Here is a 26,747-nt window from a genome sequence, read left to right as displayed (position 1 = left end):
GCTATTAGAAGGTCTATAGAAATAGCTAAAGTTAATATTATTACTAGGCGGCTAAATAGCGCTCGGTAGTTATAGAGTCGGTATAGGGGTTAGAGACTAGGAAATAGCTATAAAGGCGACTAACGAGGGTCTTAAGAAGCTATTCTCGTAAGACATTATTGCTAGCAACTAATATACTAATCTATTTTATAGTAATAGTCGACGCGACGCGTAGGAGGCTAGAAGCCCGAAGTTAGTACCTGCGGCTAATTCTACTATACTAAGCTATATTTACTTACTTAGCGACCTAATCCGGCACTGGAGCGGCCGCTCTAGCGCTGGAGCGGCAGCTGAAGGTAACACGTGCACGCGCACTGTTCACTTCCTTATTAGGCCGCCCTAGTCTACATTAGGGGCTAGAGCGGCACCTGGAGCGGCATCAAAAGGCGTGGCGAAATCCGTCTATTCCCGCGCGTCACTCGGTCTGCGCTTGCGATGAACAACTCGGAGGAAACGGTCCGTCCTGATAGCCCAGTGGATCTGAGACATCCCGACTGAGTGAATGAACGCCAACGACCTGGACTGCCGGCTATGATCTATCGACGACTTGAGCTCTTCCGGATCATCAATCTCCAGTAAGGCCTACGCTTTGGGCAGACCATTTCTTGCCGCTTTATCAGCCATCTCTGAGCCTTAACGTAACCGAGTCTCTACAAGCGCGGACGATACACAGAAGACCTAGTATTGCTGGCTCACTCTTGGACTCATATGTGACTTCTTTACGACAGCAGTTCCCGCCCAGAACAATTCGACAGTCAACATGGCATCAGTCGACGCAGTACCCAGCACAGTCGAAGATGACCGGCCACCATCAATCGTGTACGGGCCAGCAACACCCGTCCCTCTCACTATGACATTCAGCGAGCTTCTCGATCATCATGCTGAAGTGCGCGGACATCGCCCAGCTGTAATTTCGCATCCACAGAAAGGACGAATTATCACTTTCAAACAGCTCCGGGAGCGCAGCATGCAGCTTGCTCGCGCAATGGCCAAAGATGGCATTGGCAAAGGCGACCTTGTGGCAATTTCGCTAGGAAGCAGATTCGAGTATTTCGAAACCTTCTTTGCTTGCACATATCTCGGAGCAGCTCTAGTCCTGTTGAACTATGCCTACGCCGAATCAGAAATGCTCGCGCTTTTAAAGAACGTTCGTAAGTACTTCTTGGTTGATCTCGACAGGATTTTTGTCAGATATGTTGACCTCAAATGGCAGAACCGAAGATGATGGTCGCTTCGCCGGGATTCGCCTTCTACGATAATACAAAGGTTCTACCAAAGCTTGCCAAGGAAGTGCCTTCGATTGTGAGATTAGTCATTATGGAAGACATCGAGCAAAAGTATCGTATAGTCGAGCCTCTCGAACGAAGTGCTTGGTACGAGGAGTACATCTCTCAAGATCTGCCTGAAGAGTTACCCGAGGTCTCAGTTTCACCTCACGACATGGTCAACGTGCAGTTCACGTCGGGTATGAAATCTGAAAGTCTTGTTGCATTCAACGGTATGCTGACGTAAATTACAGGTAGCACCGGGCTCCCCAAGTCTGTTTCGCTCTCTCATTACAACATCATGAATTGTGGTCGGTATCTCTGGCAACAGGTACGGATGACCGATGAGGATCGTGTTTGTCTTCCCGTGCCGCTTTTCCATTCCTTCGGCATGATTGTTGGTAAGTGAAAATTTGCATTGCACCAAGTTGAGTTCGTGGGAATGACAGTCAATGATGCAATTAAACAGGTATCAGCTCAAGCACGGTGGCTGGCTCAGCGCTCGTCTTACCTAGCGAGATCTTCAACTCAAGAAAGGCTCTGCAATGCATCCAGGAGTATAGATGTACAGCTATTTACGGTGTGCCCACTATGTTTGTGACTGAGATGGAATTGAAAGAATTCGAATCAGTCGATCGGTATGCTTTCCAAAGCCACTTCGATATGCTCTACCCTATTCTCAAGACATGCTAATCTTGCACAGATCTACTATCAGATTTGGCATTATTGCTGGAGCAGCGATGCCACCAGAATTGCTGAAGCGAATCGTACGTGATTAGATCTTCTGATTGCACCAAACCACTGACAGCGATGTCTATAGGTCACGAGGTTCCCAGTACCACGACTATACACATGCTGGGGCATGACAGAACTGAGCTCGTTTGTTACTATGATGCACGAAACCGATCCCTACGAAAAGCGTATCAAGACAGCTGGCAGACTATTCCCCAACTTCGTTGCGAAGATCGTGGAACCGAACACAGGCAAGGTCGTGCCATGGGGAGAGAAGGGCGAAATTGTGGCGAGCGGCTACGGGTAAGTTTTTTCCAACTGGTCATTATGCGCGCGAAATTTCTGATCTGATGTTGTGCTCAGGCAAATGGCAGAGTATATCGGTAACAAGGCTAAGACTGAAGAAACGCTGCGGTACCATGTCGAAGACTTGGAGCCAGGCGGAGTGGGAGGACTTGGCGATGGGTAAGTAAGATTTGAAATCGCAAGCAATTGCAACATCTCTCTCCTGAAAATCGAAGACTGACATCTACACAGGACTGTACTCAGAAAGTGGATGCATACGGGTGACGAAGGCTATCTAGATCCCGAAGGCTATTTCATCATCTCCGGCCGCATCAAGGACCTGATCATTCGTGGAGGCGAGAACATTGCTCCCATGGAGATCGAAGACAGGATTGTGGAACACGAAGCCATCGCTCAAGTGTCAATCGTCGGCGTCCCAGACGAGAAATATGGCGAGGAGCTGGGAGCGTTCGTGGAGCTTCGAGAGGGTGCAACGAAGCCCAGTGACGATGAGCTTCGAGCTTTCGTGAGGGAGAAACTTGCGAGGTTCAAGGCGCCGCGATACTTCTTCTGGCTACGAGATGGTAAGGCGCCGGATCAGTGGCCACAGACTGCGAGCGGGAAAATCTCGAAACCGGATCTGAGGAAGCTGGTTGAGAAGTTGATATCGTAGTAGTTGATTTGTTTTCCGAATCGGCAATGTTAGAAATGCCTCGAATGCGGAAATTTGCTTGCAATTCTTTCCATTGCGTGACTCTAGTAGTCCCACATTTGCAGGTGTCGTTCAATCTAGCATACGGAGTGAGGAACACGGCGATGGATGCCGTTCCCACATTGCTTGCATCGCGTGAGTGAATAAAGCCCGTCTCGCCTTGGCGCGGCACGAGATGCCTGCTTCTTTTTCCGCTCTCGCTCGCTCGCTCGCTACCGCTCCGAAATTCGGTAATGTCTCCGCTTGCTTTCTCCAGTTGCTACTGTATCATGCAGCCTTCACGGTGACCTCGGGTTCTGTGGGGCCCCGCCAATGCATGGCGGGTGGACCTTTGGTACCACTGTAAGGCGCGGAGCTGTCAACAACCTCTTGCTGTTCAATATCATCATCTCTGCACAGATCTGTCGAAATGCCAGACACATATGGAGCCAAGATCGTTGCTCAGTCGCTACATGATCTCGGCGTGAAGATAATCTTTGGAACTCCTGGACTTCCTGTGACAGATATCGCTCAAGAAGGCCTGTACCTTGGCATACGCTTCATAAGTTTCCGAAATGAGCAGGCTGCTGTATATGCTGCCACGGCCTATGGCTACCTGACCGGCAAGCCCGGCGTATGCATATCAGTTGGCGGACCAGGAATGCTACATGTCTTTGCCGGGGTATGCAATGCACTCGACAGTAGGCAGAGCAGTAGTGAATGCTGATGCTCAGTAGGTACCACATGCAGCTGCCAATAGTTGGCCATTACTTGTGCTCTCAGGAGCAAGCGAGACACACAATGCCGGCAAAGCAGCTTTCCAAGAAATCGATGCAATCCCAATCATGCGACCTCACGCAAAGTTCGCAGGTCGTCCTCCAACTCCCGACGCAATACCAAGATTCATCAAGGATGGCTACAGAGCGGCTCTCTTCGGACGACCTGGTCCTTCGTTCATCGATCTTCCGGCTAATCTGATTCTCGGAACTTTCGATGTCGAGAGGAATAAGCTGCCTCTGCTTGATCAAGTTCCTCTCTCAGTGGCACCGGATTTTAAGATCCGTGAAGTTGTGAGCGCTATCAAAACTGCGAAAGCACCACTTGTGGTTATCGGTAAAGGGGCTGCATATGCTCGTGCTGAAGGGCCTATCAATGCATTAGTCGACAGGACCGGTATCCCATTTGTGCCTACACCGATGGGTAAAGGTGTAATTCCGGACTCGAGTCCCAACAACTTCTCCGCGGCACGATCAGCAGCACTGAAAGAAGCGGACGTCGTCCTCGTGCTCGGTGCCAAACTCAACTGGATCCTCTCATTCGGTCTGGCACCTAAGTGGAATGCAAATGCAAAAGTCATCCAGGTCGATATTACAGCAGATGAGCTTGGCCAGAATGGGGGTCATCCGACACTGAGCATGGTTGGCGATGTTGGTCTTGTTGTAGAGCAAATCACGAACGCACTCGGCAGCTGGCGATGGGAAGGCAAATCTACCGACTTCTATCGCAAATTGCAAGCCGCCAAGTCCAGGAACGAAGAGAAGGCTGCAAAGAAAGCTTCATCAAACAAGGTGCCAATGCCGTTCGAGAAGGCATTCGGCGTGATCAAGAAGACTCTCAACAGCTTATCAAATCCTGCGGATGGCGATATCGTGTATGTTTCCGAAGGTGCAAACGCCATGGATATCTCGCGATCGATCTTCACAATGGAACATCCTCGGATTCGTCTAGATGCTGGGACTTATGCAACCATGGGCGTGGGCTTGGGTTACTGCATTGCGGCACATGCTGCCTACAACATGACCGGCGAAGGCAAGGCTGGAGCTTCGGGCAGGAAGAAAGTTGTCGCCATCGAGGGAGACAGTGCGTTTGGTTTCTCCGGTATGGAAGTGGAAACCATGGCTAGGTACCAGATGGATGTGCTCATCTTCATCATGAACAACAGCGGCTTATACCGAGGCGATACGAATTCGAGCGAGGCATGGAACGAGAGGCGAAAGAACACAGTCGAGGGGACGACGACGGGTGGAGCTGGACTCACGGCGTGGTCTCTCGGATATCAGACTGATTACCAGAAGATTGCGGAGATGGCGGGTGGTATTGGGATCTTGGCTCGAACGCCTGAAGAGCTCGTCGCTGCCACGGAGACGGGTTTCAAAGCGAACGTTCCAGTCGTGGTGAACGTCATCATCGATCCTCAAGCCGATCTGCCCATGGTAAGTCCGAATACACTTGTCTTGAATTTTACCCCGTGATACTGACTTTACACAGGACTTCTCCTGGCTCGATATGGCACCGCCAACGAAGGGCAAGACAGAAGCCAAGCTGTAAATGCGCCTGGATATAGAAGCATCAAATCTCGTCGTTGGCGCCAGAGAAGAGGAGAGCAGTATGAAACTCCCATGATAGCTGGACGTACGGCTTATGCCATTATCACGGTGGCCGGGTGTGTGACGAGCAATGACCTGGGCTTTGGGTGAGTGAATGTTGCTTTCCTTCGCCTGGGGCGCGAAGAACGGGCACGTGATGTGATAGCGAGGTGATTGTATGGAAACGACACTCAGTGCAAATTTTCCAGATCCATGCTCTCTTCAAAGCCCATGAGATGTCGGTATATCATGTACGCATTCTCATATTCATCAGAGGACTTCAATCCGAAAACTTGGAATATCGGTAACCTCACTGTCGCCAAGATTTACCCTACTGTAAGCACGCGGGAGCTCATGGTCTTGGCGCTGTCCATATTCTGTAGGATGAACTCGCGTTCTCAATTTCACCCTCCTTCATCGACATCGCAACAAGACTCCACCGCGCCGAGTTTCTACACCAACGCATGGTCGCTCTGATGAAGTACACAGAAAGAGACGGATGGGCAAAGAGCTGTAAGGGTTGATAACGAATGGACACCACAAGCATGCGCACAAACACTGCAGCAGAAGCAACAGAAGTGCGACCGGCCTGCACCTCGCAGCTACTCCACCAGAGTTCTGTGTGCTGGTTGTCGCAGGCGCATCAGTCACGGTCGCCGATGGCGCTGCAGTTGTCTGAAATGCCGTCGGCACAGAGCCTCCGCCGAAAGTTTCAACCGCCGTCGAGCTTGCAAAACATGTGCTTGCGACTCCACCGGTGCTCGCCGTCGCGTCGGTCGTGGTAATCAGCGACGACCTACCCGAGCCTGTGACGGATGCAGTCGAATGTGCAGGAGTGGCAGTCGCATGGCCTGGAGGCGGCGGGCCGGTATACGTCGCATTGAAAGAAGACCCAGCTTTGAGAACGCTCGAAGGCATCGGTGCAATACTCACGCTCGCACTCGAGCAGCCTTCCTTGTTTCCATTTCCGGGATAACTGGCGTCGAGGTCATATGCTAGCTGACACCAGTAACATCTGGCGACGACATTTGGCTCGATTCGTCGAGTTGCAATAGGTAGCCGAATGCTTACGCTTCGTTGACTGCGACATAACCATTCGTACACAAGCATTTGTACCACGGATTTAGCTTGTCGATGTCATTGTCGTACGCGTTGCATCTGAACGAAATGCTTATTCATCTCAATGCTAACTCTCTATCGATGGATGGACTCACTGGCTGTATAGGTCGTTTCCGATGCTGCAAATGGCTCCATCGCCATAGCAAAAACCCAGACGATCAAGCTGTGAATCCTGGCGTTTCTCGACGCCCTGCGCCTGCGCCTGCGCCTTCGAGTCGAACACCAACACCAAAACGAGAGTAAAGAATCGAAACATGGCAGTCTCGCGCGCTTCGAAGCTGCCGGAAAGAGTGACGCTGTGTTTATACAGCACAGTTCAGATGTTCAGAGGACAATGACCTGCCTCGCTCGTCACAGCGCCTATGGCCCAGGCACATCGACTCTGCCTCATATTTGAGGATCACCATGGCCAAGAGGATCGGCCAATTTCGAAAGCAAGCCACAGCTGTTTCTTGCCAATCGCAGTCAAGCTTTCAGGGGTTTGAAAGCCCAAAAATGGATCGTGAAATTCAGCTGAGTCCGGAAAACTGCATAGCCTGTCACGACAAGGGAAAGCGACTTGCTACATTGGCTTGGCAATGCTATACAGAAAGACCGAAAATACATACAGGATGCCGACCGGAGACAAAATTGCGAATCCTGCTTCTCCTCCCCTTTGAATAATGTTCGAAATCTTGACGATGCACTGCTTAGCTGAATTCGAATTCCGAACAGAAGCGCTATACAGCGGCTTCTTGTATCGCAAGCCTGGTCACAGCCCGTATACCGCATTATCAACTTGCACTCTAGGCGCCTTCGGACTTGCACTTATTGAGAAGAGCAGAACAGCACTAAGCGCAGCTTCTAGCATCATCATCGCTACAAACGCACTGTGGATCCGATGACCTATCAAGATGTTAAGAACTGTTCGACAATTCGCAAATACGCTACGCTACTTACTGATACTTGTGGTAGCGATGCTTGAAACCGGCGCATTCTCTTTGACAAGCTTGACCACTAGTCGGAACGACACAGTTTGGACCTTCAATTTGTATACATCCATAAGCTCCTTGGTTTCCGCAGTGGCCCATATCTCGGCAAAGACATTGACTTCCAGATGTTGTTGCCCATACGTTCAATGCGAAGGCGATAGTAGCAGCGAAGGTGATAAGTGTAGGCCGCATATTGTTCTTGTTGTGTAGTTCACGATGTTGACTGTAGAGGTTAGGTTGTCTATAATATTGTCTATCTCTATAATATGACAACTCAACAAAAGTTGGGGCCCCTTTAGGCTTAGTGCGGCTCAAAACGACCGAAAAGCCGACTCTGATTGGTCGGCGGCGAGGAACTTCAAAATTTCTCGATTCTCGCGCGGTCCGGAAGGCGTAGGAGTCGTAGGATCGACTATAACGCTCCGGCGCCGCGATAGCAGTGTTTCCGAGGCCGTCTCCGTCGTTTACGCCTAATCCGGCGGCGTTTTTTACTCGAGGCGGTATCGTTTACGCCTAATCCGGCGGCATTTGCTCGGAGCGGTAGGCTCGAAAGGCTTATCCTACGCGTTCCGGATAGTACTACTCGCTATAGGCGTTTTATAAGGTACTTATAGTAGGCGTTAGATAAGGTACTCGCTATAAATAGTTCGAATCCTATTTAACTATAGGCGTTTTAGATAGTATTTGCTATAAGCGTTTCGGATAGTAGGACTACTCGCTATAGCTATCTCGGACAGTTACCGCTATAAGCGTTTCGAATATTACTACTCGCTATAAGCGTTTTTAGTAGTATTTACTATAAGCGTTTCGGATTAGACTTGCTATAAGTATTCTAAATAGGACTTACTATAGGTATTTTAGATAGTACTACTTGCTATAAGCGTTCTTAATAGTACTTGCTATTTGCGTTCCGAATTAGACTTACTATACGCGTTCCGGATAAGACTTAGTATAAGCGTTTCGGATTAGAATTGCTATATAGTGCGTTCTAAATAAAACTTAGTATAGGCGTTATAGATAGTAGTACTAACTATTAGCGCTCCGGATTAGAGTTATTAGACTTACTATACGCGTTCTAAATAGTACTTAGTATTATAAGCGTTCTGAATTAGACCTATTATAGGCGTTATAGATAATAGTTAGCTTATCCTACGCGTTCCGGATAGTACTACTCGCTATAGATATTCTATAGAGTACTCGCTATAGGCGTTATATAGGGTACTCGCTATAGATAGTTCGAATGCTATTTAACTATAGGCGTTTTAGATAGTATTTGCTATAAGCGTTCCGGATAGTACTACTCGCTATAGGCCTTCTAGATAGTACTTCGTATAATTATTTAGTTTCGGATTAGACTTAGACTTACTTTATACATTCCGGATAAGACGTTCTATAAGCGTTTCGGATTAGACTTGCTATACGCCTTCCGGTTTATACTGTACTAAGCGTATAAAATAAGGCTTGTCCTACGCGTTCCGGATAGTACTACTCGCTATAGATATTCTATAGAGCACTCGCTATAGGCGCCCTATAGGATACTCGTAGTAGGCGTTATATAGGGTACTTACTATAGGTAGTTCGAATACTATTTCCTATAGGCGTTTGAAATAGTATTTACTATAAGCGTTTCGGATATAATATAGTACTTCTTGCTATAAGTATTCTAAATAGTACTTACTATAGGCACTTTAGGTAGTACCGCTTGCTATAAGCGTGCTTAAATTTTAATAGTACTTGCTATTAGCGTTGCGAATTAGACTTGCTATATACGTTCCGGATAGTGCTTACGCTACGCGTTCCGGATTAGACTTAGTAGAAGCGTTCCGGATTAGAATTACTATATAGCGCGTTTTAAATAAAACTTAGTATAGGCGCTATAGATAGTAGTACTAACTGTTAGCGCTCCGGATTAGACTTACTATATACGTTCCAAATAGTACTTAGGATTATAAGTGTTCTAAATTGAAATTCCTATATTTATAGAGTACTCGTAGTAGGCGTTATATAGGGTACTCGCTATAGGTAGTTCGAATACTGTTTAGCTTTAGGCGTTTTAGATAGTCTTTACTATAGGCGATCCGGATAGTACTGCTCGCTATAGATATCTTAAATAGTTACCGCTATAAGCGTTTCGAATGTTACTACTCGCTAGTAGTATTTACTATAAGCGCTTCCGATATAAGTTCATATAACTTGCTATTAGTATTCTAAACAGTACTTACTATAGGTATTTTAGATAGTACTACTTGCTATAAGCGTTCTTAGCAGTACTTCGGATTAGACTTGCTATACGCGTTCCGGTTTATATCGGACTAACTATACTAAGCGTTTAAAATAAGGCTTGTCCTACGCGTTCCGGACAGTACTACTTGCTATAGGTATTCTATAGAGTGCTCGCTATAGGCGTTCTCTAAGGTACTCGTAGCAGGCGTTATATAGGGTACTCGCTATAGGTAGTTAAAATACTGTTTGCTATAGGCGTTTTAGATAGTGTTTGCTATAAGCGTTCCGGATAGTACTACTTGCTATAGATATCTCGGATGATATAGTTACCGCTACAAGCGTTTCGAATATTACTACTCGCTATAAGCGCTTTTAGTAGTATTTGCTATAGGCGTTTCGGTTCAACTTTTGGATTAGACTTGCTATACGTATTCTAAATAGCACTTGCTATAGGTACTTTAGATAGTCCTACTTGCTATAAGCGTTCTTAGTAGTACTTGCTATTAGCGTTCCGGATAGTCTTACTCTACGCGTTTCGGATAAGACTTAGTATAGGCATTTCGGATTAGAATTGCTATATAGCGCGTTTTAAATAGAGGTATTTTAGATTAGACCCGCTATACGCGTTCCGGTTTATATAGGCCTAAATATACTAAGCGTTTAAAATAAGGCTTATCCTACGCGTTCCGGATAGTACTACTCGCTATAGGTATCCTATAGAGTACTCGCTATAGGCGTTTTATAAGGTACTCGTAGTAGGCGTTATATAGGGTACTCGCTATAAATAGTTCGAATACTATTAAACTATAGGCGTTTTAGATAGTATTTGCTATAGGCATTCCGGATAGTACTACTCGCTATAGATATCTTAGACGGTTGCCGCTATAAGCGTTTCGAATATTACTACTCGCTATAATCGGGTTTAGTAGTATTTACTATAAGCGTTTCGGATATAACTTGCTATAAGTATTCTAAATAGTACTTACTATAGGTAATTTAATAGTACTACTTGCTATAAGCGTTCTTAATAGTACTTGCTATTAGCGCTCCGGATTGGACTTACTATACGCAATCCGGATAGTACTACTCGCTATAAGCCTTCCGGATAGTACTTAATATAAGTATTTAGTTTCGGATTAGACTTAGATAGTTAGACTTGCTCTATATATTTCAGATAAGACTTTCTATAAGCGTTTCGGATTAGACTTGCTATACGCGTACCGGTTTATATAGAACTAACTATACTAAGCGTTTAAAATAAGGCCTGTCCTACGCGTTCCGGATAGTACTACTGCTATAGATATACCGTATTATATAGAGTGCTCGCTATAGGCGTTTTATAAGGTACTCGTAGTAGGTGCTATACAGGCTACTCGCTCTAAGTAGTTCGAATGCTGTTTGCTATAGGCGTTTTAGATAGTATTTGCTATAAGCGTTCCGGATAGTACTACTCGCTATAGGCCTTCCGGGTAGTACTTAGTATAAGTACTTAGTCTTAGATTGGACTTCGACTTACTTTATATATTCCGGATAAGACTTTCTATAAGCGTTTCGGATTAGACTTGCGTATAGTATACGCCTTCCGGTTTATATCGGACTAACTATACTAAGCGTTTAAAATAAGGCTTGTCCTACGCGTTCCGGATAGTACTACTCGCTATAGATATCTTAGATAGTTACCGCTATAGGCGTTTCGAGTATTACTACTCGCTATAGGCGTTTTTAGTAGTATTCACTATAAGCGTTTCGGATATAACTTGCTCTAAGTATTATAAATAGTACTTACTATAGGTATTTTAGAAAGTACTACTTACTATAAGCGTTCGTAATAGTACTTACTATTACCGTTCTAAATTAGACCTACTATACGCGTTCCGGATAGTACTTACTCTACGCGTTCCGGATAAGACTTAGTATAAGCGTTTCGGATTAGAATTACTATATAGCGCGTTCTAAATAAAACTTAGTATAGGCGTTATAGATAGTAGTACTAACAGGTAGCGCTCCGGATTAGACTTACTATACGCCTTCTTAATAGTACTTAGTATTGTAAGCGTTCTAAATTAGACCTATTATAGGCGTTATAGATGATAGTTAGCTTATCCTACGCGTTCCGGATAGTACTACTCGCTATAGATATTCTATAGAGTACTCGTAGTAGGCGTTATATAGGCCCTATAGGGTATTCGCTATAAATAGTTCGAATGCTATTTAACTATAGGCGTTTTAGATAGTATTTGCTATAAGCGTTCCGGATAGTACTACTCGCTATAGGCCTTCCGGATAGTGCTTAGTATAAGTATTTAGTTTCGGATTAGACTTAGTCTTACTTTATACATTCCGGATAAGACTTTCTATAAGCGTTTCGGATTAGACTTGCGTATAGTATACGCCTTCCGGTTTATATCGGACTAACTATACTAAGCGTTTAAAATAAGGCTTGTCCTACGCGTTCTATATAGTACTACTCGCTATAGGTATTCTATAGAGTACTCGCTATAGGCGTCTTTAGTGGTATTTTCTATAGGTGTTTCGGATATAACTTGCTATAGGTATTCTAAATAGCACTTACTATAGGTATTCTAAATAGCACTTACTATAGGTATTTTAGATAGTCCTGCTTGCTATAGGCGTTCTTAGTAGTACCTGCTATTAGCGTTCCGAATTAGACTTACTATACGCGTTCCGGATAGTATCTACTCTACGCGTTTCGGATAAGACTTAGTATAGGCGTTTCGGATTAGAATTGCTATATAGCGCACTTGCTAATAGTACTAACTATTAGCGCTCCGGATTAGACTTGCTATACGCGTTCCGAATAGTACTTACTAAGTTACTATTATAAACGTTCTAAATCAGACTTTCTATAGGCGTTATAGATAGTAGTTAGCTTGTCCTACGCGTTCCGGATAGTACTACTCGCTATAGGTATTCTATAGAGTACTCGCTATAGGCGTTTTATAGGGTACTTAGAGTAGGCGTTATATAGGGTACTCGCTATAGATAGTTCGAATGCTGTTTACTATAGCCTATAGGCGTTTTAGATAGTATTTGCTGTGGGCGTTCCGGATAGTGCTACTCGCTATAGATATCTCGGATAGTTACCGCTATAAGCGTTTCGAATAATACTACTCGCTATAAGCGTTTTTAGTAGCATTTACTATAGGCGTTTCAGATATAACTTGCTATAAGTATTCTAAATAGTACTTACTATAGGTATTTTAGAAAGTACTACTTGCTATAGGCGTTCTTAGTAGTACTTACTATTAGCGTTCTATTTTAGACTTACTATACGCGTTTCGGATAGTACTTACTATACGCGTTCCGGATAAGACTTAGTATAGGCGATCCGTATTAGAGTTACTATATAGCGCGTTCTAAATAAAACTTAGTATAGGCGTTATAGATAGTAGTACTAACTGTTAGCGCTCCGGATTAGACTTACTATACGCGTTCCGAATAGTACTTAGTATTATAAGCGTTCCAAATTAGAATTCCTATAGTTGTTTTCGATTAAAGTTGCTATAAGCGTTTTGAATTAGACTTACTATACGCCTTGTAGGCAGTACTTGCTATAAGTGTTCCGACTCGGAAAGAACTACTTACTATAGATATTTCGAATAGTACTCGCTATAGGTATTCCGGATAGCAATTACTATAGGCGCATTCCGGCTCGCTATAGGCGTTTTTTAGGGCACTCGTAGTAGGCGTTATATAGGGTACTTGCTATAAATAGTTCGAATACTATTTAGCTATAGGCGTTTTAGATAGTATTTGCTATAAGCGTTCCGGATAGTACTACTCGCTTTAGGCCTTCCGGGTAGTACCTAATATAAGTATTTAGTTTCGGATTAGACTTAGACTTACTATATATATTCCGGATAAGACTTTCTATAAGCGTTTTAAATTAGACTTGCTATACGCGTTCCGGCCTATATAGGACTAACTATACTAAGCGTTTAAAATAAGGCTTATCCTACGCGTTCCGGATAGTACTACTCGCTATAGGTATTCTATAGAGTACTCGCTATAGGCGTTTTATAAGGTACTCGTAGTAGGCGTTATATAGGGTACTTAGCGCTCGCTATAAGCAGTTCGAATACCTATAAGCGTTTCGGATTAGACTTGCTATACGCGTTCCGGTTTATATAGAACTAACTATACTAAGCGTTTAAAATAAGGCTTGTTCTACGCGTTCCGGATAGTACTACTCGCTATAGATATCTTAGATAGTTACCGCTATAGGCGTTTCGAATATTACTACTCGCTATAGGCGTTTTTAGTAGTATTTACTATAAGCGTTTCGGATATAACTTGCTATAAGTATTCTAAATAGTACTTACTATAGGTATTTTAGAAAGTACTACTTACTATAAGCGTTCGTAATAGTACTTACTATTACCGTTCCGAATTAGACCTACTATACGCGTTCCGGATAGTACTTACTATACGCGTTCCGGATAAGACTTAGTATAAGCGTTTCGGATTAGAATTACTATATAGCGCGTTCTAAATAAAACTTAGTATAGGCGTTATAGATAGTAGTACTAACTATTAGCGCTCCGGATTAGACTTACTATACGCGTTCCGAATAGTACTTAGTATTATAAGCGTTCTAAATAAGAATCCCTATAAGTGTTTTAGATTAAAATTACTATAGGCGTTTTAGATTAGACTTAGTATCCGCCTTATAGGTAGTACTTACTATACGCCTTATAGGTAGTACTTACTATAAGCGTTCTAACTCGGAAAGAACTACTTACTATAGATATTTCGAATAGTACTCGCTATAGGTATTCCGGATAGTAATTACTATAGGCATATTCCGGAAGTAGTTACTATAGATATTTAAGACTATCTTGCTATAAGCGTTCCTAATAGTGCTCGCTATAAGCGTTTCTAAATAGTGCTTTCTAATATCTATAATGCGTTCCGGATTAATATTACTTTTTAGTATTAGCGTTTTAGATATAACTTACTATACGCGTTTTAGATTAGGCCTACTATAGGCGTCTAGATAAGACTTTAGCTACTCGTCGCCTTAGGCTTCTCGTATGGCTCTTCGAGCTACATAAGCCCTAGTATTATATACTAACTATTAAAAGCTGGCGATCGTAAGAAGAGCTATGTATTTGTACTCGCATCCGGAAAAATAACAGTTCACTACCGATGTAATAGAGTTGTTGGATCTTAAAATGGACTTCTATCCCTAACCACTTCCCCGAGCTACAGCCTAGCGACTAGGTCTCGCACGCTAGACACATACCCTCGTCCAACACCCGTGTAGTAGCGTCCCCTGCCCGAGCAGCAGCTTTTTAACTTAATATAGGCACAATCTGCTTTGTCTACTATTAGACGAAGCAGCAGTATAGTAGTGTTTTTTAAAGTAGCTACGTCCGTATAACGTCTATATATTAGTATATACCGTAGGGGATTAACTAACGTAATAGATAGAATATACTAGAAGCGGCTCTATAGGTATAAAACGCAGGTATCTAAACCGTTTAAAAACGTTACTTTAAACCTTACTAGTTTCTCTAAGCGAGCTAACTATATTATAAGAATCTAATACCTCCTAGACCCCGAAGTAGTTCGCTTTACGAACTATAGAACGTATATAGTTTAGTTTCTTAGCGGCAAACTAGCTCTCTTGTTCCGGTTTAGTTTCTTTAAACTATATAGTTTCCTACTTAGAACTAGAGACTATATTAGTTTTACCACAAGTATACTATACGATTACTATAGTAACTAATAGTATAATATAAAGGGCTTAGTTTAATAACCTAACTATACGATACGAGTTCTCGAATAAGGCTCTAGTTATCGGTTTATACTTTAACTACGTAGGAAGTAAATAGTTCCTAGTAGTAGGGACCGTATATAAAGTTATATAAGTAGTCTAGATTATATAACGATATCCTTTAGGGTACTCGGAGTATAAAATAAGAATCTCTTATATATAGTATAGATTTAAACTAATTTTTTATTATTTTAATAGAGTATTATATAAGAAGTTAAAAAGATTAAATTTTCTTTTATTTTTATATAAAGAAGCATTAGCTACCTTACCTAAAATAGAAGGTATACCCCTTTTATATAAGCTAAGGGGATATATAACGCGTTAGCTTAGTTATATAACTATTATATAACTTCTTAATAGACATCGAACAAGCCTTTCCTATCGTCTATAGCCTCGAGACGGCCGGTACCTAGATTCGTTTGCGCTTTAAGACCCTCGACTAGGCCTTCGAATATTAGGGAGGACTAAGTAGTCTTCCTAAGAGCCTTATTAACTTCGCCTAGGCTAGTAAGATATTCGAGACTTCAAAATGGCAGCGAACAATCAGAGACGAAGGGAAGATAGTTAAGAAGGAAGGGAGGACGAATAGAAAGCACTATATACTAGGGCAGAGGAGGTACTAAAGGCGGAAGATAGAAGAACCCCTAAGAGGGCATATAGGATAATAATCTCAGAACTCCTTAGAGGACTGAAAGCAATCTATAACTAGGCAAGCTACGTAATTACAAAGGTAGCTAATATAGTCGCAGCAAAGATTACGAAGAAATAATAGGAGACAAGCCTAAACTACCGTACCTAGGCAGCAGTAGCTAGTTAGGAGGCGCTAAAACCCCCGAGGACAGTAGTTAGAGTCTACATTACGGACCTATAGGAGTAAAAGGAAATCTAAGGACTTATAGGGAAAGAGATTGTAGAAAGAATTACAGTTAAAGAGGTAATTAGGGCTAGGAACGAAGGTAAAGGGGTAATTAAGCTGTTTATAGTATAAGAGTAGGACAAAAAGAAGCTAGAAATACAAAAAGAATAGACAACTAAGATAGGGAAAATAGTAAAGGTCTCCTAACAGCAGTTTATAATTATAGCCTATAGTATAACAAGAAGCTTTAAGGAAGAACGGGATGTTAAGAGCCTATAGAGACAAAACTAAGCTACATACCTAGGCCTAAAGATTATAAAAGTGGTATAGATCAAAAGGAAAATCGAAGAGACTAAGAAGCAGTCTTCCCTAATTATCTAGGTAGGGAGTGCAGAGCAAGCTAATATAGTGCTAGACTAGGGGTTGTTCTAGGACTTTAAAAGATTAGAAACAGAGATATATAGAAGCAACTATAGGATAATATAGTGCTTCAAATGTCAACACTATAGATACTTAGTAGCTAAGTGCATAAAGACAACTAACACTTGCTCCTATTGTATAGGGGATTACTAGGTTAAAGAATGCAAAGTATATAAGGGAGAAGTAAGATATATATACTGCACTAAAAGACACCCCTCTTAGGCGAAGGAATACCCGGTAAGAATATAGGCAGCTAGGAAGGTAAAGGAAGCTAGAATTAATATACTAAAAAGATACATAACAAGCTAGGGCAGCTAGGTACAGAAGCAACCTAGCTAAGTACTATAAAAGAGGTCTAGGCAAGATAATAGGTTCACATTTAGGGCCTTACTAGCACAAGAGAGTTACTAGCAACTAGGGAGACTAAGATACCTTAATATTATAGGAAAGGAAGTAGGGTAGACAAAGCTTAGTTAAATGTTAGTCTAAAGTAAGGGAAGACTAAAGGAAAACTTATAGGGAAATAATATAGATGAAACCTAATAAACATTGCAACATTACTAAACATTATATAGTACAATGTTAATAAGAGTAAAGATAAGGTATAGAGGAGCTTCCTTCAAGCACTAAACCTAAAAGAATATTACATTATTGCAATCTAAGAGCCCTAGCTTAACCTATATACAAAGAGACTAGTAATAGTTAAAGACCTAAGATACTACCTAATTATCTACAACTAGGGAGCCCTAAGGATATACATCTATATTAGCAAGGAGATAGATATAGAAACCTAGCAGGCTATACTATAGGAGGATAGGGACCTAATATTAGTTCAAGTAGAGACATCTTAAGGTATACTCTAAGTCTACTATATATACAACCTACTACTAGACTTGAGAAGCAGTACCTAACTGAAAACCCTAGAAAGACTACCTAGAGTTATCTAGGGGAACACCTACTAAATCCTACTTAGGGATTTTAACCTCTACTACCCCCTCTAGGGCTTAGACTTTACCCTAGCTTACTACTTCCTAGTAGGAAGACTAATTGATGTATTAGAGAGGGAAGGAACAGAAATTGTTACCCTAAAGGGACTAATCACTTAGGAGGCAAGAGGAAGCAGTAGCACACTAGACCTATACTTTGTATTATATTAGATTAGGAACAGGATTACAAGATGCAGGGTTAACTAGGAACTAGAAGAATTGTTAGACTACTTCCCGGTATAGATTAAGCTAAATGTCTAAGCTAATTAGGAAAGGGAACTAGAGGAGAAGCTTAACTAGAAAGGTACTAAATAGGACAGGATTAGGGAGGAACTAGAAAGGGACCTAAAACTAGAGGAACTCTTAATAAAGTACCTACTAAGGCTAGAGGACATTAACAAGGCAGTAGAAGAACTAATAGGAATCCTAAAACAAGTAGCTAGAAAGCATACCCTAGCAAAGAAACATTCACTATACTAGTAACTATACTAGACTAGTAAGTGTATAAGGAAGGTTAAAGTAGCAAGGAAGGCTAGGAGGCTACAGACACAAACCTATATCTAGGAAGCATAGGATAACCACAACAAAGCCTGCTAGGAAAAGAAGATCTAGATTAAGAAAGATAAGATACAAGAATAGAGATCTATAATAGGAATGATTACAAAGAAACTAGAGGAGATATAGAGGATAGCTAAATAGGCAAGGAGGCCTAAATAGGAAAAGAATATGCTACTATAATTCCTAGACATTATAGACTAATAAGGACAAATGTAGACTACAATAGAAGGGAAAGTAAGAGCCCTAGGCTAACACTTCTTCTATAGAAAAGTATAAGCAGACCTATTAGATATAAAGGAGGAAGAACAAGAGACTCTACTACTAGGTATACTAAGAGATACCTAGGTTAAACCCGAAACTATTAAAAGGATCCTAAAGAAAATTCTAGGTAATAAGGCACTAGGAGAAGACAAGGTCTATAACAAACTTCTAAAAGTATGTAGGAAGGGGCTAGCCCTAGCACTAGCTAATATCTTTTTATAAAGCCTAGTACTAGGATACTACCTAAGACTATTTAGGAAGTCCCTAACAGTAGTGCTAAGGAAGCCTTAGAAGGAAGACTATATATAGCTTAAGGCCTATAGACTAATAGCCCTACTTAATACAATAGGTAAGGTGCTAGAGAAAATTGTCGCTAAAAGGCTAACAACCTTTGCTGAGGAAAGGAATATCCTTCCTAAAGGCTAGATAGGAGGAAGAAAGAAGAGGTCAATACTAACAGCTATAGAACTAATTATAGAACAGATTAAGCATATCTGGCACTATAGTTAAAACTAGGTAGCAACCCTCCTCTCCCTTAACATCTTAGGAGCCTTTAATAATGTCTCCTATAAAAGACTCCTATATATACTTAAACAGAAAGCTATACTAAACTAGATAGTCCAATTTATCTAGTCCTTCCTATAGGAAAGATCGATATAGCTTATTCTAGGCAAATTCAAATTAGACCTAATACTAACTAAAAAGGGAATCCCTTAAGGATTAACACTCTCCCTAATCCTCTTCCTTATCTTTATAGCAGACCTACTCCTACTCCTAGAATTAAAAAACATATTAGCATTAGGGTTTGTAGATAATACAAACATCCTAGCCTAGTCTAGGACAATAGAAACCAACTGTAAGATCCTAGAAGAGAAGCACTAGGAGTATAAAAAATAGGCAAAGAGGTATAGAGCAAAATTCGCCCTAGAAAAGTACTAGCTTATCTACTTTAGTAAGGCTAAATTAACCTATAATATAAAGCAATCAATTACTATCTAAGGCTTTGAAACCTAACTATTAGCAGAGCTTAGGGTACTAGGGATCTAGCTAGATCTAAAACTGAATTAGGGACTATAAGTAAAGAAGGTAAAGTAGAGGGTAGATGCAAATATATAATCTATTAATAGACTTATAGCCTCTATATAGGGGGCTATATTCGAGAAAGCTAAAGTTATATACAAAGCAATTATTAAGCTAGCAATGCTATATAGAGCATAGATATAGACAGCCTAGGAGAAAACACTAAAGAGGATTAAGCAACTAGTTAGCAGGTCCTAAACCTAGAGCCTAAAGAAAATCCTAGGAGCATATAAAACTATACTAATAAGGGTAGTAGAAATGGAATTAGGGATCCTACTAGTTAAACAATACTTTAAGGGACTAAGACACTAATATGCGGCAAAGATAATAGAATACCTAGTCTAATAGACTATCTAAAAGGCACTAGATAAGATAAAAGCCTAGTATATTAGGACTAGGAGGCGAGACAGACTATAAATGACTCCCTAGAAAGTCAAAGACCTAGAGCAATATAGAGTCTTAATAAGAGAAATACTAGAGAAAGAGCTTTAGGGACTAAATATAAGGCTAAAGGAAGATAAGCTAAAGGGAGAGAAACAAAGCCTAGTAGAGTTAATTGCTAGATACCTATAGGAGTAGGAATAGAACAAAATACAAGTTAGACTAGGAACCCTAAAGGCACTAATCAAATTTGGTCAATACAACTACTAGCTCTATAAGGACCTAAATAGGGCCGAGGCAAGCCTAGCTATCTAAATCAGATCTAAGTATATTAGACTTAGGTCTTATCTGTTTAGAAGAAACGTCCTAGGAATTGAAAGTAGAGCGTACTAATATAGCTACCAATCTTAGAACCCTAAGTATATACTACTAGTCTACCCTTAGTAGTTAGAAGGCAGAAGTAATTAGAGACTAAAAGCAATAGAAAGGGAATACGACAAGCTAATCTAGAGTAAAGAAGACCTAAAGAGAATAGTAAAGTAGATTATTAAACAGGGATTTATATAACAATTCGCACTAGCAAGGGAAACTAAGGAGTAGATAAGAAGGAGGGAAGAAGAGGGGGAAAGAAGGGTAGGGTAGTAGGCAAGGTAGTTAGAGGGTAACAACTATAATACTAGTATACCCTAAAGGAAGGAAAACAAGGAAACGAGGAAGATTAATACTTATAAATAGGATAGGAGGGAGGTTTTTACTAACTAAGTTAGTTTCCTACCTAAAACAATATATAGAAACAGACCTGCATAGGCCGAAAGGCACTACAATAGGCAAATGAAATATCTATCTATCTATCTATCTATATAACTTCTTAGTAGAAGAAGGATTTTTATACTATATTTTAGACTATAGAATAGAGAGAATATAGGCGATTAACGAAGCTATATTAAACCGCTAGCAAGGCAGTATTACGTAAGTAATCCACTGCGCTATACGTAATAGGCTTGCGCCGATCTAGTATCTCTAATCCCAAACTTGATCCTCACGGATGCAGCGGCAAACACCGTTGTCGGGACGAAAGGAGTTCTCGGGCCAGGCAATTCTGGCATCTCTTCAGCCACCATCTCAGTGCGACCCATCGTCTCTACTGTCCGCTAGCATCTGCCGTATGCTATTCCAGCTTTCATCGCAGCTGTCATGCTCCTTCTCATTGTGCTAGGCGCAGTAGCATCAGCTATCTTCCCTTGCAATGGCTTGGGTGGCTTTCAGCGATTGAAGCACCATATCCAAGGTCTCCAACCTGGAAGGATCTACTCGATGCTTATTGAACTGGGTCATGTGGGACCGAAAGTTTCTGCGAAAGACTGGATCCATCAGTTTGGCGAAAGCATGATTTCAATCGGTGAGCATCATGCTGTTGGGGATCGTTATGCTACCTCGAGTCCTCTGCCGAACAAGGAATCGCTTGAAAGTACAAGGCTGCGTCATGGGGACGATGACATATCATTGAGTCGATTGGTTTCGCGATGGCATCTCACATATCGAGTTTATGCCAGTACCTATAACTGAGGCAGGATGTACCCAACACTTGCTCTTCTCCGTTCGTTCAATCCGTCTCTTCACTCCATGCTCTTCGTCATCGCTTTGCAGGCATGCATGCACGCTCACCGCCAAGCTTTCAAATCCTTTCAAATTGCGACTGTGACTTCTGCCCCTTGTGTCCAACACTCCTCCTCAGCAGTCCCGGCGCGATAGATTTTGCACTCAGCAGTGTACCAGCACTGTCTTCTTCCCATCTGCAGATGGCAGAAACCTTGATCGACCGCTATTCCGCACCGATGGCCTCGACTGTTTCTGTACTTCGAGTCGGCGTCGGCGTGGCGCATGGGCTACGACAATCGAGCGACTCATAGAAATGCATCGCGCTCGGTGCTTGGATTGTTGGGTTCTTCTCCGACCGAAGGCAGCGAAATTAAGAGCAGAGTCAGGCGGTGATGGCTGTCCGAAGAGCTGTCATGTGAAAATAAGCACGGCTCGGCGCGAGCTTGAAAGGACATGGTCCAATCATGATTTCAGTCCGTAAAGAAAGCCAGTTGGTTAGAGGGCACAAACTCGGCATGTGAACAGTGGTAGCACAGGTCTTGAGATGTTTCGTCAAACGGCAGACGGATTGTCGTGGAGAATGGGTCTGCCCAGGGTGGGTTGGTAGATGGTCGCTATCGTGTTCGGCCGTCTCTGCGTTCCTGTATTACCACTATTCACATGCGCAAGGCAAGGCAACGACATTGTCGGTGTTTTCATATGACTTCAGTGTCCGCGTTGGGATGGAACCGAGGTACGCAAAACAAAACAGAGCCTCCAAATGGACAGAATGTGATGATTGCGGGGCCCCGCGCTCACATTCTTGGGAGCGATCGTCATCATCAAAGAGGTCGATTTGTACTTCTCAAGCCACGGGAGCCGCCGAGACTTGGACTGCCGATGCTTGGCCCGATGTCATTGATATCAAAGTCTTAAGAGGCGTCGTCCCTCTGTCCAATATACGACAACCCTGATGTGAGTGTACAGCAACATGACTTCCCTTCCACCATCGGCGGTGCTGGTACTAGCGTCAGCAGTCGAGTCTGCTGTCGCTGTAGCCCTCTTTCCACAACACCTTCCGGAGCACCCGCTTCTTTATATTTTCGTACGCCTGCTTGGCGTTCAGACGGTAGCATATGCCATCTACTCGATCTTTATATGGCCATTCTTCCTCTCACCGTTGAGGCATTTACCAGGCCCGAAGGTGAGTCTAATGCCCTCATTCTCCTAGAAGCATCCAAATTGACCTTCTGCAGAGCCGGAACCCAATCATCGGCCATGGCATGACCATGTTCGAAAAGCCAGCCGGCGCAAGCTTCTTGACGTGGCTAAAGACCATCCCAAACGACGGCCTCATTCATTTCCGCGCGTTCCTCAATGCCGATCGCGTTCTGGTCGCCGACCCAAAAGCTCTGCAGGAGATACTAGTCACGAAAGCGTACGAGTTTGAGAAGCCAGAACCCTTGCGCAACTTTCTTCGTTTCGTGCTGGGAGATGGTTTGATCATTGTCGAGGGCGACAGTCACAAGTTCTTGCGCAAGAATCTTATGCCCGTCTTCAGCTTTCGGCATATCAAGGAATTGTATCCCATCTTCTGGAGCAAGTCTACTCAAATGATCGATGGGATCGCTCAGCAGGTTAGGGAGTCTGCCGGACCTGGTGAAAGCAAGACTTCCGTTGTTGAAATCAATCACTGGGCTACCAAAGTCACTGTCGATATCATCGGTCTGGCTGCAATGGGTCGCGACTTCCAAGCCTTGAAGAACAGTGATGATCCTCTCATTCAGGTCTACGAAGAACTCCTCGAGCCGACTATGGAGAAACAGGTCTACTTCGTATCGCAAATCCTTGGACCCGCGAAGCTCATTCGAAAGCTGCCCTTGAAGCTTAATGAGCGTTCTGAGGTCATCGTGAGGACACTGACGGACATCTGCTTGAAGCTTGTGCGTGAAAAGAAGGAGTTGATCAAGACCGAACCTGCCGACCACAAGGACATTCTGTCTCTCTGCATTCGCTCAAACAACTTCTCGGACGAACAGCTCGTCGACCAGCTTCTGACATTCCTAGCAGCCGGCCACGAGACTACCTCCTCCGCTTTAACATGGACCTGCTACTTGCTAGCCAAGCACCCCGAGATCCAAACCGCTCTCCGAGAAGAGATCCACAGAACCATTCCATCGCCAAACCAGCCACCTCCATCCGACACAGATCTTGCACAAATCTTCGAGTCCGCACCACTCTTGAACGGCGTCTGCAATGAATCTATCCGATTATACCCAACCGTCCCCATCACCGTCCGCATCAACCCAAAACCTACCACTCTGGCCGGACACGTTATTCCCAAGAACACCCAATTCCTCCTCTCACCCTGGGCCATCAACCGCAATCCCGCATACTGGGGCGCAGACGCTGACGAGTTTACGCCGTATCGCTGGATCGATACGGATGAGAAAACTGGCGAGAAGCGGCCCAACAATTCCGGTGGTGCGCCGAGCAATTATGCGATTTTGACCTTCTTGCATGGCCCACGAAGCTGTATTGGACAGGGCTTTGCGAAGGCGGAGTTGAGATGTTTGGTTGCTGCTATTGTGGGCAGTTTTGAGATGACGCTGGCGAATCCCGAGGAGAAGGTCGTGCCGCATGGTGTTGTTACTACGAAGCCGAAGAATGGGATGCATTTGGTTTTGAAACCGCTTGGACCGTGGTAGATGGAGAATTTGCGGCTATGAGTCTTGTTAGATACCCAGGAAGCTTTTACTGTACATCGGAATTTTTCGCTTCGAAATTTTTAGAGCAGTTCTTCAGATCTAGATATACATATTTTCTACAGTGTCCATGTCATCAAAGCTCTCCAGAAGCATCGACTCAAGTCAAGTTTGACTCGGGCGCACACATGCTCTTGCTGGCTGAAGCAGACAGACCATAAATATCTTTCCCAAATCCCCTCTTCTCGACAATCAGTCGTGGCTCGATGGCGTAGCGGTCTATAAGTCATCATGGCTCTTCATGATGCTTGACGGCGGAAACCGGCGAAGTTCTCCGTCGTGGGCTCAAGAACAACGGGATCTTGAGCGGCACGATGTTTATCTTCGCGGCTCGCGTTGAGCTGCGGGCGATTGTTTTTTGCTCTTGCTCCGGCCTTAGATCTAACGTCGAGTTGTTGTCTAATGCTGCAAGGTGGTCAAAATCGTAGACTGATGCTTGGTGGTAGGTAGGTTTCGAAGGGGTGGTAAGATGTGGTGAGAATTATAGAGAGTATGAAAGAGGTGATTGAGGAAGCAAATTATCTATACTGTTCGAGTGCGTTGATATGATTCTTGGTCCTGTTGGTGTGATGATCGTTTTTTTTCGAAGGGGCGGAGCTTAGGAGCTTGGGAGGTGAGGTCACGATTGCTTGGCGAAGCGAGAGCGCAAACTTCATCTCCGTCCACCATTATTATTCGACGGAACATGAAACTACGATCACTCTCTGACGTCTACGCATCCCCAGTATGTGAGCGACCGGCACGCATCAATCAGATTTACGCAACCTGAATCTTCTTTTCCATCCCATCACACATCTTGGAACAAGTCGAACGAAAGCAGTACACCCACGTTGCTCGATTCAGTACTGTTAGCCCCATGTTGACATCAGCATGTCTCCTGCGCCAATATGGCTTCACGCACGAGTACGAGTAGCAGTAAGGTCCGGGTTTAGGTGCTCTGCTTGAAAGAGCGAAGTATGAATAGGCATACAATGCAGCGGATAAGATCATGTCGTGGAGGGTGTCGGTGACAAGAATGCTCGGGATGATACCACTCACTTCTACGAGCCTCGTCCCTTCGCTGCTTCAGAGTCTTCCAAATGCATCTTGAAATCTTTGTCACCCAGCCGGAATTATAGGTGCTTTCTCCGGGTTGCAAGAGCGGTATCATCCCCTCTTTATCGGCATTGGACGGCGGCACGATGCTGTCTTCAGGACCCTTTCGCTTCGCGCGTCATTCGGTTGAGGGAGATGTGTCAGACCTGTTGACCACGCTGCCATTCGCCTACGTTCTGCGAGGCACGATGCTGTCTTCAGGAGCTTTCGTCTGGACAGGAGGCATGCGCCACATCTGCAGGCTTGTCATTGACCTGGTCCTACTTTGTCCCATAGCCGGCATTCGCTCGACCAACCTGAGGCCGTCATTTTTAACGAGCCGCGCGACTCTCCTCGGGCCCATATGCACTGCTCATACTTGCCGCAAACTGCCAAGCGGATTGTGTCGAATACATGCTGGGAGCTCGACCCGCACGTGTTCTCCTCGGTGCCTTGAGAATAGATGGTCATGCTCGCGCCGTCTTAGCTATTTGGAATCTCCTCGACAGATCTTTCTGATTAGGCCTGCCCGTACTGGTTGTATTGCCCTAGATGGCCATCGAAGACGGGAGCACAACTAGGACAGCAATCTCAATACGGCTCTTGTGACATCCAGGGCATGGCGTGTTGCATCACATCAGCCATTCTCCATGCGATGTCTCGACATCGTGGGCTGGGAGCAATGCGGGTAAGGGATCGATTGATGCCGATGCGTCCGCAACTTCGACCATGATATGGGGGCAGCTCGACGATTGACGGAGTTCCCACGCGGGGCTGGATTGCCATATTCTATCTTATACGGGGACAAGTCTTGCCATCACAAGGCCTGTAGCTGATGAAACACAGCTCGTGTCTATAGTAGCCACTGCGAATCAGTCCAAATCCGGAAGTGCAGCCAAGGACCGGACTCGGTGTAGATTTGCTGTCGCTCCGTCCGCCTTAGTTATGAACGCGTTCTTGGTTGTTTTCCTTGTTTATCTACCTCGCTGTCGCCTGTTTTTATCGACCTTGCTGTCGCCGCTATCGATTTAGGATCCGCTGCTCTTGCTTTCTATTAAAATAGCTGACCTTATAAGCATTGATGCCCTTGCCGCTCTTTAGGAGTTTAATGCTACGCATACTACACCGCCGCCACCACTACTACCACTACTACTACCACTACCACCGCCGGCGGAATTTACGCGTCTTCCGCCGTAGGCGATAGCGCGCGTCGAAGTGGACGAGTTATTAGACGAAGAGCAGTCCGCGGATAAGGAGAATGGCGGCGAGGCGCCTCGTAGGCGTAGATCTACGCGTA

At 43.8% G+C, this 26,747-nt stretch overlaps 6 protein-coding genes across 6 annotated transcripts; 3 read left to right on the top strand and 3 right to left on the bottom strand.

The window, feature by feature from the left end:
- Window positions 1-311: 311 nt before the first annotated feature.
- Window positions 312-747, bottom strand: MYCFIDRAFT_179627 (uncharacterized protein; the record flags this gene model as incomplete). The annotated part of the gene is made up of 5 exons (XM_007933674.1): window positions 312-329; window positions 408-463; window positions 495-593; window positions 626-689; window positions 736-747. The coding sequence occupies 5 exons, from the start codon at window positions 745-747 to the stop codon at window positions 312-314; spliced, it is 249 nt and encodes an 82-aa protein (XP_007931865.1).
- Window positions 748-799: 52 nt separating this feature from the next.
- On the top strand, window positions 800-2,994 carry MYCFIDRAFT_79397 (uncharacterized protein; the record flags this gene model as incomplete). Its single annotated transcript, XM_007933673.1, has 8 exons — window positions 800-1,190; window positions 1,253-1,504; window positions 1,559-1,705; window positions 1,774-1,942; window positions 2,008-2,071; window positions 2,125-2,339; window positions 2,400-2,501; window positions 2,574-2,994. The coding sequence occupies 8 exons, from the start codon at window positions 800-802 to the stop codon at window positions 2,992-2,994; spliced, it is 1,761 nt and encodes a 586-aa protein (XP_007931864.1).
- Window positions 2,995-3,442: 448 nt separating this feature from the next.
- Window positions 3,443-5,575, top strand: MYCFIDRAFT_158085 (uncharacterized protein; the record flags this gene model as incomplete). Its single annotated transcript, XM_007933672.1, has 3 exons — window positions 3,443-3,694; window positions 3,750-5,225; window positions 5,281-5,575. 3 exons carry the CDS (start codon window positions 3,443-3,445, stop codon window positions 5,338-5,340), a joined length of 1,788 nt encoding a protein of 595 aa, XP_007931863.1. The 3' UTR covers window positions 5,341-5,575.
- On the bottom strand, window positions 5,254-14,955 carry MYCFIDRAFT_179625 (uncharacterized protein; the record flags this gene model as incomplete). The annotated part of the gene is made up of 22 exons (XM_007933671.1): window positions 5,254-5,292; window positions 5,325-5,598; window positions 5,634-5,656; window positions 5,688-5,790; window positions 5,819-5,996; window positions 6,030-6,043; window positions 6,072-6,105; window positions 6,134-6,285; window positions 6,312-6,354; window positions 6,385-6,410; window positions 6,450-6,548; window positions 6,593-6,793; window positions 6,837-6,857; window positions 6,902-7,010; window positions 7,041-7,059; window positions 7,093-7,244; window positions 7,305-7,355; window positions 7,383-7,400; window positions 7,437-7,493; window positions 7,519-7,691; window positions 7,740-7,835; window positions 14,945-14,955. The coding sequence occupies 22 exons, from the start codon at window positions 14,953-14,955 to the stop codon at window positions 5,254-5,256; spliced, it is 1,893 nt and encodes a 630-aa protein (XP_007931862.1).
- A 7,632-nt stretch (window positions 14,956-22,587) lies between these two features.
- MYCFIDRAFT_50720 (uncharacterized protein) lies at window positions 22,588-24,454 on the top strand. Its single transcript, XM_007933113.1, has 2 exons — window positions 22,588-22,815; window positions 22,868-24,454. The coding sequence occupies exons 1-2, from the start codon at window positions 22,603-22,605 to the stop codon at window positions 24,317-24,319; spliced, it is 1,665 nt and encodes a 554-aa protein (XP_007931304.1). The 5' UTR covers window positions 22,588-22,602; the 3' UTR covers window positions 24,320-24,454.
- A 1,544-nt stretch (window positions 24,455-25,998) lies between these two features.
- On the bottom strand, window positions 25,999-26,529 carry MYCFIDRAFT_179623 (uncharacterized protein; the record flags this gene model as incomplete). Its single annotated transcript, XM_007933670.1, has 5 exons — window positions 25,999-26,052; window positions 26,087-26,224; window positions 26,257-26,282; window positions 26,317-26,378; window positions 26,519-26,529. 5 exons carry the CDS (start codon window positions 26,527-26,529, stop codon window positions 25,999-26,001), a joined length of 291 nt encoding a protein of 96 aa, XP_007931861.1.
- Between the last annotated feature and the right edge of the window lie 218 nt (window positions 26,530-26,747).

Source organism: Pseudocercospora fijiensis (genome assembly GCF_000340215.1).
Source record: "Pseudocercospora fijiensis CIRAD86 unplaced genomic scaffold MYCFIscaffold_10, whole genome shotgun sequence".
In the NCBI taxonomy this organism is placed as follows: Eukaryota; Fungi; Ascomycota; class Dothideomycetes; order Mycosphaerellales; family Mycosphaerellaceae; genus Pseudocercospora; species Pseudocercospora fijiensis.
Note: the sequence above shows the minus strand (reverse complement) of the source record. Positions and strands in the feature narration are given on the sequence as shown.

Coding starts and splice junctions, on each gene's coding strand:
- MYCFIDRAFT_50720 (XM_007933113.1), top strand. CDS start 22,603: ATGACTTCCCTTCCACCATCGGCGGTGCTGGTACTAGCGTCAGCAGTC. Junction 22,816..22,867: donor GGCATTTACCAGGCCCGAAG/GTGAGTCTAATG, acceptor GACCTTCTGCAG/AGCCGGAACCCAATCATCGG.